Source organism: Cryphonectria parasitica, assembly GCF_011745365.1.
Source record: "Cryphonectria parasitica EP155 unplaced genomic scaffold M406scaffold_4, whole genome shotgun sequence".
Lineage (NCBI taxonomy): Eukaryota > Fungi > Ascomycota > Sordariomycetes > Diaporthales > Cryphonectriaceae > Cryphonectria > Cryphonectria parasitica.
Window position 1 is genome coordinate 1,834,862 of NW_024468912.1, and position 15,101 is coordinate 1,849,962.

The 15,101-nt window shown below is 50.8% G+C and overlaps 4 protein-coding genes across 4 annotated transcripts; 2 read left to right on the forward strand and 2 right to left on the reverse strand.

Annotated features, from left to right (window-relative positions):
• Positions 1 to 2,612: 2,612 nt before the first annotated feature.
• M406DRAFT_329640 (uncharacterized protein) lies at positions 2,613 to 4,662 on the reverse strand (the record flags this gene model as incomplete). The annotated part of the gene is made up of 7 exons (XM_040920449.1): positions 2,613 to 2,687; positions 2,745 to 2,900; positions 3,038 to 3,078; positions 3,357 to 3,586; positions 4,061 to 4,114; positions 4,148 to 4,185; positions 4,645 to 4,662. 7 exons carry the CDS (start codon positions 4,660 to 4,662, stop codon positions 2,613 to 2,615), a joined length of 612 nt encoding a protein of 203 aa, XP_040776734.1.
• Positions 4,663 to 5,501: 839 nt separating this feature from the next.
• Positions 5,502 to 5,663, forward strand: M406DRAFT_255724 (uncharacterized protein; the record flags this gene model as incomplete). The annotated part of the gene is made up of 1 exon (XM_040917051.1): positions 5,502 to 5,663. A coding segment is annotated over one exon (162 nt), but the record flags the coding sequence as incomplete, so codon positions are not given.
• A 5,774-nt stretch (positions 5,664 to 11,437) lies between these two features.
• Positions 11,438 to 12,837, reverse strand: M406DRAFT_322075 (uncharacterized protein). Its single transcript, XM_040919598.1, has 2 exons — positions 12,215 to 12,837; positions 11,438 to 11,994 (listed from the first exon to the last, which is right to left on the reverse strand). The coding sequence occupies exons 1-2, from the start codon at positions 12,793 to 12,795 to the stop codon at positions 11,739 to 11,741; spliced, it is 837 nt and encodes a 278-aa protein (XP_040776736.1). The 5' UTR covers positions 12,796 to 12,837; the 3' UTR covers positions 11,438 to 11,738.
• Positions 12,838 to 14,245: 1,408 nt separating this feature from the next.
• On the forward strand, positions 14,246 to 15,097 carry M406DRAFT_356048 (uncharacterized protein). The gene is made up of 2 exons (XM_040923340.1): positions 14,246 to 14,379; positions 14,471 to 15,097. The coding sequence occupies exons 1-2, from the start codon at positions 14,335 to 14,337 to the stop codon at positions 14,942 to 14,944; spliced, it is 519 nt and encodes a 172-aa protein (XP_040776737.1). The 5' UTR covers positions 14,246 to 14,334; the 3' UTR covers positions 14,945 to 15,097.
• Positions 15,098 to 15,101: the final 4 nt, after the last annotated feature.

The following is a 15,101-nucleotide window of genomic DNA, read 5'->3' on the forward strand; positions in this document are numbered from 1 at the left end:
ATTGGGGATCTTCGTAAGGCTCTGTCTCTGCCTCTGCGCAGACCAGGATGGCTAGCTGGCCAAATGATCGAGGGAAAAGAGCCAGTGCTGGGCGGAATCTCTGTGCCGATGAATAGAAATGCAAGAAGACGCGAGCTCCGATATCGTTTCCTGTCGGAAATGGCTATTGAAAAAGTGGATGGATGCCTTTGTCTGGTCTGGTCGAAAGCGCACGGCAGGCATCAGAAGGCTTTGACCACGGCCTGGCTCATCACAAAGTTTGCCGTTCAACCGATATCGTGTAGACTTTATCTGGATAGACCATCTCGTATCACGAACAAACGAACCCCTCAACCCTTCATCTTCAGGGACAGCCATCCAGGCAAAGTGAGCCCCCTGCGTGCTGTTCCACCCCGCGCGTTATTATTGTCCATGTCACGTTTCTCTCCTTATCTGATCGCTCTCCCACAACATGTGGCATTCGGGAATTTTCGATTCTCACCCGCCTCTCCCCTTCCTCAGACGCCCTGTCTGTCACTGCATTGATATGCCTGCTGGTTTCATCATCGTCCGCTGCCCCTCTCCCCATCCCTGAGAGAGAGAACAGCAAAAAGAGATCGACTCGCTTGACACTGTTTGGCTCCCCAAACCACTTTTCTTCCCAACCCCCCCCTTCACGATGTTTCGTCGTAGAACCCTTGACCCCTGAAAGAAAAGACCAGCACGGAGGGTAAAAAGACAGAGAGCACTGAGAGACTCCACAATAAACCCTCTCAACGTGCGCTAGACCCGCTCTCAGAACACCCAAGCTGCATCATCCATCAGTGCCGGCATAAATCAAGGCACACAAGGTGGCCTTTGCCCTGGAACGAAAGTGAGCGTGGATCATAATGGGGGCTGGGGTGGCCCTTTCGCCGTACGGAGTATAGGTTGGCCCTTGCTCGTGTTCTCTTTTTTTCTTCTTCTTCTTCTTCTTCTATTCTCTTCTCTTCTCTTTCGCAAGGGGTCCACCGCGGGTCCCATGGTTGACACCTGCAGGACATGCCCAGGTGCGTGTGAACAGGGCCCCAGGCACTTGACTGACAGGCTACCATGGGGTTGAAATTTCCGGGTGAGACCGGGGCGGTTTGGACAATTGTCAGCACACCACGCCCATGTAGTTTTGGACATTTTCAACCATCATCGCCGACCTTCTTTGTTACTTTGTGACACTCCTAACAGAGTGGAGAGAACTAAAGTAAAAAATACATTACTTAGCAGGAACCATAATATATCTTGTATGATAATTCTTTCTTGGACAGTCAGTCCGTAAACCACGCATGACACGGAAAAGTTTTGCGTGGGGCGAGGAGAGGGGAAGGGCGCCTTGACAAGATAGTACTGAGGCTTATTGTTGTCAAGGCGGTCAGGCAGACATGATTTTATGTGTTGCGTTCTCTGGAGCAGCCGAGAGAGAGCATGAATGGACATCTATCTGTCTGCTTCTCAATCCCCAGCACACAGAAAACAAGAAAAGAAAATGCTGTGCACCCCGAGACGAAGAAGAAGCGAAGAGATCTGATAGTATGCCGGATAGTCCACTCATGTGGCTTTCTTCTTGACAGAGCAAATTAATCTTCACCGCCGGCGACAGAGGGTCAGCAGCCCTGCGCAAGACTGACTTGCTGCTCCAAAGTGCTGTGTGGGGACCAGTTCCACTTGTTCGCAGATTGCCGGGCCTCAGAAAGACAGTGGGGTGACTTGAATGATCGGCTTCTAGAAAAATCCGATACAATTGATCATGGATACTGGCCCTTGCTGGGAGGAGGAGGCGAAGAGAGAGAAGGGGGGGGGGGGCGGGGTTGGATGGTGATTCAGGTACCGTTCTTCGATTGCTCATACGTAGGCATTTGAACAAGTCTCTGGTTTTTTCTTTCTTCCATTTCCTTACCCTTTTTCGCCTTTGGACTGGGGGGAGGAGTGGTGCTGGGCTGTATTCTCAGCTCTGAGTCTCGGTGGAGCCCCTGGCAAGGAAATCTTTGTGGCCATACTAGAGAGTCGAACGAGGCCGAGAAAGGTCCCCTGCCGCTCTTACTGCGTGATCAACGTCAACATTACATGCACATCGGTTTATTTGATTTTTTGATTATTATTTTGGTGCTTCCTCAGCAAAAGGCCAAGAGGTTGTAGTGGTCGATATCGGCGGCTAAGCGAGGAAGTTTGCCGATGTTGTGACAGATAAGCCTCGGTGTAACGCTTGTTTGGGAGTCATGGTAATAATAATAACAATAATAAAATCCGAAGAGAAAAGTAAAGGACATCTGTGCTTCACATTAGCTAACATGTTGCTTTTGTTGTCCCCTTCGAAACAGTGTCAAGGCGGCAGTCCAGAATGCGAAACAGAAGAGCATCGGATGCCCCATTCGCCAACACGTACGCACATACCCACACAAACACAAAATCAAGTGCATAGTAGACAAGTTCGAAGCACCAGGAGGGAATGGCAACATCCCCCCCCTCTTCTACATTCGGATGCGCCGATAGGCTACTTTTGGTAATGCCATGCGCAAGACTTGACCTTGACCGCCAAGGGTGTGCTCGAGTCAGACAGACTCTCTCTGCCTCTTGTCTCTTGTCCGTCAGATCAACGCCCCTCATCCAATAATCATCAGGACGAAGGCAACGAGGGAGGACCCGACCGCGTGGGTTCTCATGGACATGGTTGGCAACTTTCTGAGTCACCACGCACATAAACACAAACACATCCATGATACATACACACTTACACGAGTCGCCTCTTCTCGGTTGGGAGTCCCAGCCGTCGGAATTGCGAGGCGTATTCGGCCGCTGTACCCGGCGACGGCCATGACCAAGACCACGACCACTACCTCGGGACGGTGTATGGCCTCCAAAACTGGTCCAAAGGACGTGTTGGGTCGACCCTACTACGTAGATAGTAGTCTCTCCCTCACCGGTGTGGAGGCCATCATGCAAGCACTCCAACAAAGGCAAGGAGCGTTTTTGGGATTCTGGCCCATCGGATCACGGCATGGGTCAGACCCACTCTTGTCTCTCTTACTCTCTTTCGTTGCCCACATTCGTACTTAGCGAGCATATGTACTATGGTACTATGGCAGTTAGTATAGTGCACCACAGTACATAGAAAGGAAGCAGTATTGCGGCGCTGGCCCGCAGTAAAGTTTAAAAACCAAATGGAATGGGAGAGGGAGGGGAAAATCTGCTCAGGCGAGTACTTGCCCTGCTGTTTGCTTAATTATGGGTCTCCGCTGCCTATCGGCCACTTCGGTGAAAGACAGGAGACTTACACAGAGACAAGAGAAGAGGGGGGGTGGTTGTGAGAGGAGAGGAGGCCTGTCACCGTCGCATATACTCCGTACCTTGTACACTATAGTAGCACGTAGCATGGAGTCTCGCGTCCCCATCTCCCTGGGTCCTGGAGTCCATGACCAGGCTCTGGAAGTGCTCACGTGAATATTCTCGATGCACTCCATCGCCATTGGGCGAGCCAAAGGAAATCGTCCTGACGATCCACGGATAGGCGCCGATGTACCGTATACTTGCTGGCCCCAGCCTCGACTGACCATTACTATGGTACATGGGAAATGTACTATGGTGCCCGTCGCATGTGGTCTCAAGCGCTGCTAATCCAGGCGGTCGGAAGATGCCACTTGGTGTGGAAACCAACTGGTCTTGAGTGTTGCTGGCGTCACTGGCTGGCTGGTAAATAGTACACAACTCTTGTTATGTGCTGCCCGTCCCAGCTGCATAAATTGCCAGGTGGGAGACAAAACGTGAGACAAGAGAGCCTTGGATGACTTTCCCGCAGCCGACAGGTCGAGATCGGCGCGGGCGAAGGTAATGGGCCATCAACCACCCACTTGCGTGCGCAATCAGGAGGACCCTTTCCACCCCCCCCCCTTCTCCTTCTCCTCTCCCCCCCAGCTTCTTTGCAGCCTTGCTCGAATGGCCTCTAAGCGATTATAGTATCGGGCCATGGTCGTACTCGTACAGGCTATGCATTTTTCTGGTCGCTGGAGAAGGTCTCGTCCCACCACATTCGGATCCTTTTTCTCTTCCTTACTGGTAGCATTTCTGCAGTGGCAGCGGCTTCGCGCCTAAGAGCATGACTCGGTGGCTGGTCGACCCTAGGGATTTTTAGAGGACTTACTATACATAGCAGTACCAGAGTACAACCACCGGTACTACCTGCATAAAATGGAGAGAACGGGTTCCTGAAGACTCGTTTTGAACCGAAACCCCCACGAACGAGACGGTCATCTGATAACTTCACAATGAATCCTAGACGCAGCTACCCGCCCGTCGGTCCGTGTCTCTGTCTGTCTCTCTCTCTCTCTCTCTTCTGTCCCTTCTATTCTGAATCTTGCCGCCGAGGGAGCCTGGCACACCAGCTTCGTCATGAGCCCTGCTCCTCCTCCGATCCCAGCAGAAAGGGCATCGAGCCCAGGTATTGTGTACCACAGTACCTACGGGACAGGCCCATGCCACCTAAGCCCAAGGGCTTGTGCGTGTTCCCACACCCCTACAGGCGCAGGTCTGTGGAGTCATTCCCCACTGACTGACGGCCCCTGTCTGTCAAAAAGCAGCGCCCTGCTGCCGAGAGTGGGAAGGGTTCAGTGCTTTGGTCCCGACCTGCGCAACACACACCGGCTGCGAGGTGTTCATTCTCACCCTTGACCCAGGTCAAAGACAAGGCCTGGGTTCATTCTTCGAACCACCCCCGGCCCTGGTACACTGCAGAATCAGAAACTCTACTGTCCTCTCTCGATTCCCTCGCTCCCGAGGATGACGACTGGCTCATCAATAACGATAGAGATTTCAGCAGGGGTTCCAACTGGGGCTAAACCACTGGCAGCATGTCTCTTTCTCTCCGGGGCCTTTGTTACTGGGGGGTGGCCTGGCTTTTCCCCCATGGTCCCGCCTACTCTGCAGCCAGTACTAACAGTGGTACCAAAAAAAATAAATAAAGGAATAAGAAGAAGAAAAAATTACCAAAAAAGAGACACAGACCAATCTAGGCCTCTGTACGGTGGTGTCACTGGTCGAAGCTTAAATACAACCTCACTCCCTCCCTCTCTATCCGCGCTTGTCGAGGCCTTCCCCCCCTTCGATTCCATTGGGTTTCTGCCCGACATTGAGAAGCCTTTTCGGCCTTTAAAAAGCGCGTGTGACGCCGCAACAATAGAAACATCTCTGTCCTCCCATTTCCATCTCCAGCTTCGAACGCTCTCCTACCTCAGAGATTGCACCCATACGTCTCGACTTTTAGGTCAGCCCTTTTTACTCACTTACACTCTCTCTTACACACAAAACACACACACTCGGCACCAAAAAGCAACACTCCTCCAGGGGAATCTGTTGTGGCCAGCACCTCAGCTTTCGTTCCTCGAAAATGTGTGAATACAACAAGGTACATATTCTATACCTCCTTCGACCCCATCTTCTGGGTGTGGATGTGTCCCAATGTTCAGTGCTCACATATCCATCTACCTGGACTGTAGATCGAATACGCATGTGGTCACTGGCATGGCCAGGCTGCCATCTGGTGCCCCACTTATACTCGAACACACCGTCGGTGCCCACCACAGTTCACTCACTATGAATACCGGTACGTTGTCTGCTCCAAGTACAAGATATCCGCCCCCTCCAAAAAAAAGGTGACATAATGCTGACTGGAATTCACAGAGGTTGGGAAGTCTGCTGTAGGTTTAAACATCAAGCAACATCTACAGCACCACTTTTTCATGTCCCTCATCACTGACCTCTTGTATAGCCCACTGCAGGCCCACGGCACCTTCGGCCTGGGAGCACTTGATCAACCGACGGAACCAGCCTGCCCACTGCCTGTAAGGAAGGGGGAGAGAAAGGAAGAAAGAAAAAGAAAGGCTCGTGGGGGGAAGAGAAACTACGGCACAAACAGAACGCACCACGAGACCATCATTGGCATTTCTTCCATTGTGGATATGGCGATCCTCAGCAACAGTGACAGCAGAACTACCCAGCTGAAGGACCCCGCCGAACGAAACCCCCACCACCATCATGTTTTCTGAGCGGACGATCCACATGACCAAAAAACAAAAAAACACCAAAAAAAAAGAAAAAAAAAAGAAGAAGGCCGACAGCGTCATTGATCGAAATCGAGCCACTCAGGTCTGAATAACATGGACCACAAGAAACAAAACGGATCATTTCAGGGGCTGCAGGCGCAGGGAATGAGGAAGAGAAAAAAGACAAGGAAAAAAAAAAAAGGTCATCGAAAGATCCAGGCTCTGATCTTTTTTTTTTCTTTTGCCTTTTCTTACACTGGAGCAGAAGGTGTGTGGTTGTTTTTTTTTTTGTTCCATTTGGGGGGGCGGGGGGCGGGGCGTTTCTCTCATGCAGATTCCCATCGGCCACTTTTCTCACTACCTCTCAGCAGAGAGGCAGCAGCGGTGTGGGAAGAGCCAGGCGGCACAAGAGAAGAAGAGGGGGACAATTACAACCAAACAGGGATCCATGAGACACAAAACAACCCGCCGGCGGTTCACATGCATGAGAGGGGACGGAGTTTTGACTGTGAATGGCTCCATGTTGGCCAACGCATCAAACTGGGCTTGGCTGGATCATTTGCGAGGAGAACACGCAGGTTGTGGTTGGCTGTGTCTCGAGGAAAGTTGCTTTTGATTCCTGTGTTCCCCCACACACAGCAGAGACTTGGGTGGGACGGGGCTCCAAAGCAAGGAAGGTGGCTCTTCGTTTTGTCTATTCTTTTTTCTGAATCTATGGCAAATGGGGGAAGGGAGACCGAAAGTCAAAAAAAGCAACGAGAGGGGAGGGGGGGGTTCGCCATTGTTATCTGGGTATCTTTGTTTCTCTTCTCTTCTTTTTTTTTTATACTTTTCTTTTACTCTCTCTTGTGTTTTCTGTTCTGCATCGCGCTTGGGTAGCATTTAGCGGAGTGTGTTCTTTTTCTCTTTCTCCTTCTGGTTTTTTTAAGGGCTGCAACGGAATGTGACGTCTACAGGGGGCGCCGATACGATTACAAGTACCATGGCAGACTAGAACCTTTGATCTATGGTTTTGATTGATTAAGATTTTGTCTTGCACACTCCTCTTGCTTTCTCAGTCCCTGCCCTCGTCGCAAAATGACAAATAATGCACCGTACTGGGTTTCTTGTTGATGACCCAGATTTGCTCATGCAGGTCCGGGCCTCGTCCATGGGTGTCCCGAGGTGCCTGAACACCCACTAGAGAACCGACTTCTTGAGCATCGGATACTACTACTGCAATGCCACCACACCCTCAACGGCCGCAATTCCCCATGTGTCACCCATGCAAAAGATAGCGAGAGCACGCCATTCGCAAGAATAAAAAGAAAAGGCAAAGCACACCCCCCTCCCTCTCCCCCTCCCATGGCCCACCCCTTCTGGCAGACCACAAAGAGGGGGATGACCAGAACGTTTCCGCTGAAAAAAGAATAATGAAGGGTGCGCCAAAAACAAATCAAGAGGTCGACCACAAGAAGCGTGGAGGGTTACATTGAGTAGATTCCGACCATCCATCGGTCGGGAAAAGCAGTGTTAGCCGCAGGCGGGTGCCCCGTGCCCGGTTTTTGGGTTATGGTTGCGACAGGGTCTTGAAAGGTGAAGAGAAAGCTTGTATTTTTTTGTTCTGCTTCTTCTTCTTCTTCTTCTTCTTCTGCTTCTTCTTCTTCTTCTTCTTCTTCCTCTTCTTCTTCTTCCTCTTCTTTTTCAGATCATTTGTTACATTTCAATGAGAAAACGGATCAAGCAAAGGAAACAAAAACAACATCTTTGCCTACAGTATAGACTTTAGCGAGCCACGAAGGCAGAAAGAAGGAAAATTTCCAGCTCAACCCTCTTCTTCTATCTCTGAAGAGGGGGAGGAGAAGAAGAGGCCCTTTCAGAAACACGCCTCCAACCCCGCCAGGCGAGCGGGCTACTAAAGGCACGCACGCACGTTGCAGTAACCACGATAAACCTTACTCCAGTGGACGTCAGAGTACTTAAATCCAGAGCGCCATCCTGCACGTGCTATCTGCAATGTAACGCTGCACTGTAAGCAGACGCCGACGACATGCTGCAAGGCGCTATTAGGGGGAGAAAAAACCAAGCAAGAATAAAAAGAAAAAAGTACTCAGACCCGCTAAACTCTTCCCTGAAATCTAAGCCCGCTAGAGTTTTCTTTTCCCCCTTTTTCCTACCAGCTGATACCGTCAAGCAGGCTACGGGACCTCGGCGCGGCCACATGAAATCAGTGCTCAACCCAACACAGCAAAGTATCCCTCCCCTCCCCATTTTTTATTCCTTCTTTTCTTCTTCTTTTCCTTCTCCTGGGGGGCGAGAACAGAGTCGAATCGATGCACGGTTCCCTCCCCCCTTCTCCAATGGTTACGACAGTGGCAATTCATACCTATGAAGATCGGCCATAAGCCCAGCCACGCCAGTAAAACCCCCCGGTCAGGCAGCGTCGGGTGATGCCCTGATCGTCGGTCACCGGCGGACCGCAGCCCTTTTCAATCTTCACTTCAACATGACCGCGCTTGCGCCCAATCGACCTTTACCCCCCCCCCCCCAATCGGCTGTGTACCCCGGCCTTCTCTCAACCCAATGGTTTCAGATTGGGGCCTCTCTTTGCACTGTGTTGTTCAGCACCTTGATGGAGCCCTTCTCTCCGAATGGGCCACCTTGTCATATGATCAGCATTTTTTGGAGACAGATTATCTGGCTGCTAAGGACTGGGACACCTCCAGCTGGGGTATGGTTGCGTTGCCCCTCCTTCTTGAACCGGGCCCCACGATGGGGCTATGTTTCTTCGTGCCCACGTGGCCTCCGGGGGCCCAAGAGAGTCAAGCCAAGAGCACAGAAGCTTTTTGTTGATCCATAGTCCACATGGGAGCACGAGGGGGGGGGGGTGGTTAGTATAGCTACCTTCCTCTTGCGCGGTGCGCTTAATGACACTACTCAGCTGAAAAAGAAGAAAAAATGATGAAAACAACGGAACTGTCGGAACACAACAGCCACAATGCCCGATGTAGCAATTCTTGAGGGAAAAAAAGAGCTCAAAATACTCCCGCACCTGTCCTGCCATACAGTGGTTCCATGGCTGAGGCAGTGGAAGAAGAAAAAGAAAAAGAGAGGTAGTATCTGAGCGCCAACCCACAGATTCCAGACTATTGGTACAACGTCGGTGTCTCTCCTCCTCCCCATTTCCCACAGGCAGCCTGTCAAAAGATGCAGGCCCACTGGCCAGCTGTGGTCAAAAGTGGGCTCCTCGTTGCTTGGAAAGGATCGATAACTTCTCAAAGGTGGTACCTATGAACTAGCAAGCATGCTTGACACAAGACGCACACACACACAGACGTGTCCGTTCGTGCGAGCCGCAGTTTCCCTTGGAACGCGCACGCTGTCATGTTATTACTATACCATTTCTGTAGATATGCTCTTTTTTTTTTTCTCCTTTACCCCACGCGGTCGTGCAGGGCTGACAAGCGCCACTCTTTCCCTCGGTGGAGAGAGCGTCGCTTTGGCACCGGCTGCCTGCATCGTCCGTAGGATTCGGTACCAATGGTTCGGATCCGAGAAAGCCATAGAAATGTTTGTGTGTGTGGGAGAGAGAAAAGGTGAATGACTCAAGACGTCAGGGGTCCTGGCTCGATATCACTGCTATGTATGCTTGACGCCCACGAACATGTGCACACAAGGAACGACCCACAGGTGACTGAACGGAAGCCATTTAGAATCATACTGATAAGCGCAGGAGGAGTACGGCTCTGTTCAGTGACAGGGAGGCCAGGAAATACCTTCCAAGGGGACACTTGGACACCTGAAAAGGTGTGTGTTTCGGATTCAAAGATAAATCCTTGGAAGAAGAAAAAAACAAAAGGGGGGGGGGGGGGGTTGGGAGGATAGATCTATTGCCACAGTCATTGAAGACGTCGAGAACAGACATGACTCTGTGGCAGGAGGGCGACGTCGGTCTTGAAAGTCCTGGAGCAAGATTGCATAACCTTCGTAATAATGTTGCCCCCTTGATGCAAGGGACATATGTCAGCATACTCAAGCGAACGACTAATCTTCTTTTGGTAGTTTTCTTCACATCATCTGATCTCCATGCATGGCTGTAAACTCCACGAGACGCTGTGTTATGACTGCTCAAAATTGTACGTGCCCCTCTGCATTCTATCTCTTGCATAAGAAATGACTACCCACTAATAAATATGGCTACCCAAGGTGTTACACGAGTGTCGTTCTAGACATTCTTAGCGCAGGTGGCGACTTGTTAATTCTGATCATTGGATAAGAGTCTCGTGTTTCTCTGATCCCGAAAGATGCATTCAGTCTGCCAAGCGTCCCACCGCTCTGAAGGCGCAGGGACAGCCACAGTCAGATCCAAACCACTGTTGGTCGGAATCGACTCAGAGTTGCAACCACCTCGAACGTTCAAGGGGACGTTAGCATGCCTCCCCTGTGGAAGGTCTCCTGGCCACTAATCGCCGTCTCCTCCAGTAACTGGGGGTTTTCGGGGGCACCGAGCCACAACTACTCCCTGGCTTGTATAATGAGGTACAAGAATACCCGACAGAAGGAAGAAGACGGGAGGGTATGTAAGGGTCATGGATGGCATAGGGCAGGGGAATCTGATGGCTCGCAGAGTCGTGGTCTGCATGCCTTGCAGTGGTGGTCCTTGCACACCTCAGCTGTTCAACCTAACTAGGCAACGAAGACTGTACATCATTTTTGAGAAGGTTGCTTCGAAGCCATACACAAGTATGTCTTCTCAATGACCCCTGACTTGCGATGGCAAACAAGCTCTCGATGTTCACTTCGATACAGATTGCCGAAGGAGTGGGTTGCCCCACGCCGGTGTGAGAAGCACGTCCCAAATGCTACGTCCGGTCAACCGGTCAATACTATAAAGTTTCGCTAAGGGCGGTACACCGACTCACTGGAAGGCCCCAGACAACCAGTTGATGCAGGCCTAGGCCCTTGTGTAACTCGACTTTTAGAATCTTTTTGTTTCTTCATCTTATTTTCAGTACAGGAGACTCACCGGCGAAAGGGCTATCCTGGTGTTTGAGGTCGTCTCTGAGGCCTCAAAGTTCCAGATTAGGTTCCGGGCATCAGCCAGATCCCGCTAGGTGATAGTTCTAGGCAGTGAATCAATCCTTGCTTCTGTTCTGAAGTGTATCTATCTTCATTTCCGCCACGATTGTGAGATTTGCTAGTGACATCGTATTTCTGACACCGAAACCCTAACAGCATTTCGTAGGCAGTAATAAAGTAAATTGTCTCAATCATTTGTAATGAGTGAGTCCCCTCTCGATGGCTGCTATAGTCTGGTGGCGCCCAGGAAGTACTCTGTACAGCGTATAGTAACAAGCCTGGGCACAAAAGAATGTGTTTCCTTTTGGAAGAATTACGCCCTTGGCACTATAAATGTCGTTACCGTAATGAACGCGTAATCATATCATCTAAATGAATCTGAACCCCAACAACTTGGGCCTGGCGTTTCCCATCCACTTTGCTTCTGTCATTACCATCCATGATCATAGCTAATCATCTCTCTACTGGCAGCCGTCCATCCGACAGGTCATGTGCAGCAACTACTGTGTCGTTTCGAAAGGTCGTACAGTGTAATATGGACAACCTTTAGTGATCAGACGACTGGTCCACATTGACTCCATGTCGAGAAATAAATGCAGAGGTACTGCAATTACTGGCACACCGCCTTCAAGCCCTCTACAGTTCCTTCTCGGCTGGCTTCAGTCCTTGCAATCTATCATACTGGCTCACGATGCGTCCATCGGGAAGGACGACCTCAGTTTGCCGAACATGCCAGAGACAAAAGGGGTAAATCAAGTCGGTAATCACAGCCGTGGCCAGGATGAAGATACCAAACGGATTTGTCAAGTAGCCATGTGCTTCTGGCCACCAATAACAGAGGATGACACTGCTCAAGCCTAAGCCAGTTACAGTCCCGAGTGTTCTGCAAAGCCTATGAGTAGTTGTCGTTGAGAAGTCAGCTTGCGCCCTTCTATTCGATTTTTTTTTTTCCCAAAACGAAGCGACTTCGTGCATCGGAGTGGCCAGATTTCAAGATGAGTGGGCAGTAAACGGAAGTTAATCAAAACACCAGGAGGCCCGACAACACCTCGTGTAAAGAATCTTCTTCAAGATGAGCGAGAAAAGTTGAGGTGGGGTCCAATTCATCTCACCAGATTGCGTAACTCGTCCCCCCAGAGTGGCCCCTCACCAGCAGCATCGCCAACGAGCCGATGCTGTCCACAAGCTGTGCAACCCCAGCCGACCAGAATGCCAGCTCGGTCGTATCGAACTTGTCCCGGCCAAAGTACCATTTCCCCGTCTTGTCGCCGTGGCCGATCCCAGGCTCGCTCAGCCACCAGGACACAAAGGCAAAGTGGCCTGCGCAGCCCACCGCAGTCATGACAGTCAGGAGCACCGCAATGTGCTCTCCCACCCAGGGGCTGGTCTTGGCCCACTCCACAGGCGCGTGTTTGACGGTGGTGTAGATGAGTCCGATGTCGAGAAGCAGCCAGACTGTGAACCCTGCGGTCTCGAGGGGCGCCTCGCACACGTAGAGCGCATAGACGATCTCCCAGGAGACGTTCAGGGCGAGGCCCAGCAGGGGCATGCTGTAGGACTTGGTCTGAAGACTACGCCTGGTCATGAGGATGTACGTTGCATCCCAGAAGAGGACTCCCATCCCGAGCGCGACGGTCGAGAGCGGCACCACCCAAGTGGGCACATGATCAGGCGCTATATCGCTGGACCCCATTATGCTGACGAGGAGTAAATCTCTGGCTGAATATGGATTATGCCGTTGAAGGTTGATCCGGCATAGACGTGAGCTGGAGTCAAGACAGAAAACCATGTGAGGGCGCGCAGAATGTGGATCTTACTCTTCCCTGCGCGCTCGCGTGCGCGTCGCTTAGTAAGGACATTTACTCGCGGCTGTAAAGGGGCCAAGGCGAGAATTTCAAGTAATTACGATAATACTTATTTGTTCTGCTATGTAATACATAATTTTTAGAAGCTTAGGTTTATGACAGAGTGAGAATAGCCAAGTTTGAGAAAATTTAAAACATCGGTCTGTAGGGAAAAAACGCACCAGCGTCGGTCGACACATGAAATGCAGCCTCAGCAAATCACAAACGAAAAGTTGAGGCTCAAGCACCTGGCCCATACTCACAATGTAAAGTCTGCTATTATCAAAGGGTGAATTGTAGCTACGATGAATCAGAAGGCAAAGCTCATAAATATGCGTTTCAGTGGAACACCAGTTGAGCATTTATGGAGAATGGAACAGCCAGACGTTTTTAATTACTACGCCATAATCGCCATGTCGAGAATGCGTGCCGACTAGGGATGGCGAAGCAGCATTCGGCGGAGAACGGACGTATGAAGGACCCGTCATGAGATTCGACAACTGCCAAGCGTAATATCTTGTCCTTCGATTTGGAAATTCTTTTTTTCGCCCTTGCTTCGCTGCAGATCTCCAGGGATGTGTGGCTGCGCCACTCCTTCAAAGCTGATACTCTTCCCTCCTCGAATTTCCAGTGGTCATCAAACTGTACTACATACATATACCAAAATTCCGTGAAAGAATGCTTTAGTAATGTGGAGAGCGAGTAGAGCCTCAATAAAATCGAGAGGAATTCGAGGGCATGAGAAAAGGATTGTGTCATGTATGATCTGGGGTTGTTGGTGCAACCTTGCATCCATCAATGTTTGCACTGCTCGGTGAGGCGACGAATGCCGAGGAAGACATTGGCAGCCTAAGTGCCAAGAATAAGCCGAGTTAAATAAGATGCCAGCAGTCGCTGTACGTGCTGTGCCACACGGGAGCAAGGCCATCTGACAATTCCATAGCGTAATTCCTGATCAAACACTGCCGTGCATCCTGGATTGAAACATAGGCTCTTTTCCCAAAAATAGACACTTATGGATTCGCATATGAGTAAGACCCCGAGGACATCTTCACTGCCACGATGGTTTGATTGCCAGCCACAGCGGCGAGTTTGTTCCTACGGCCAGGCTGACCTGAGGTTCGCACACTGACGCCGAGTCCTAATGATGAATGCCCTCCGAGAGCGATTGCGAGGAGCTGCCGGAAACGTTAAGAAATGGATTTTGGTGGAATCTAGAGAATATATATAACACCCGGGCTGCATAGATTGTATCGCATACTCTTAAGCCTTCGTCAATCTTGCCCTCACGAGAGCCAAGCAGCCACTCAAGCTTCATCTTGAATACCAATAGTCAATCATCTCGTCCCTATTTCCAGACGCTGTTTGTACCGGAATTCCAATTCAAGATGCAATTCTCTACTTTTCTCCTTGGCCTCGCTGTTGTTGTCTCAGTAAGTCTCCTATACCAACCACTTCTCCCCTTCTCTTAATTCTTTCTTTATCTTTTAAGTGCCATAAAGACTGATATGTTGACATGTATAGGCAAACGCCCTTCATCCAAGACAGCCGCAAATCACCCCGGCACCAATCATCAAAGCTCGCCAGGACCCTTTCTCTGAGATAAGCTCAGAGGCAGGCAATATCATCAGCGAGGCGTCATCCATAGCGGCCGACGTATCTTCCGCGTTCGAGGCCGCCGGAAGCGTCGGAAGCCAAATATTCAGCGAGGTCTCAAGCGATCTAGCGAGCATCACTGCTGCCGCCGCCACAGTCGAATCATCCCTGGCGGCCGAGCTCTCCACAGCCACGGGCCCGGTCAAATCGTCCATCGAGGCGGCTTTGAGCTCATTCAAGAGCTCCCTCAGCACTGCCACAGCAGCACTGCACACGCAGACCTCCACCACTTCGAGTGGTGCCGCCTCCACCAGTACCCAGCAGGGGGCTGCATCCGCTCAGACTGCAGTTGTCAAGATCGGTGCGCTGCTGGGTGGTGTGGCTGTGTTGGCAAACCTTTGAGCTGCACACACTGGGTGAGGAGGCGTTCGGGTTCTTCGGCGCATGGGCTTGAGTCTTGTACTTTTTGGTTCAATCTTTAGTTGTAAAAGGAAGTGGGGCCTACTCGGATTACTTGTACAATGCCGATGAATAAACATATTATTTACCCAATGCACAC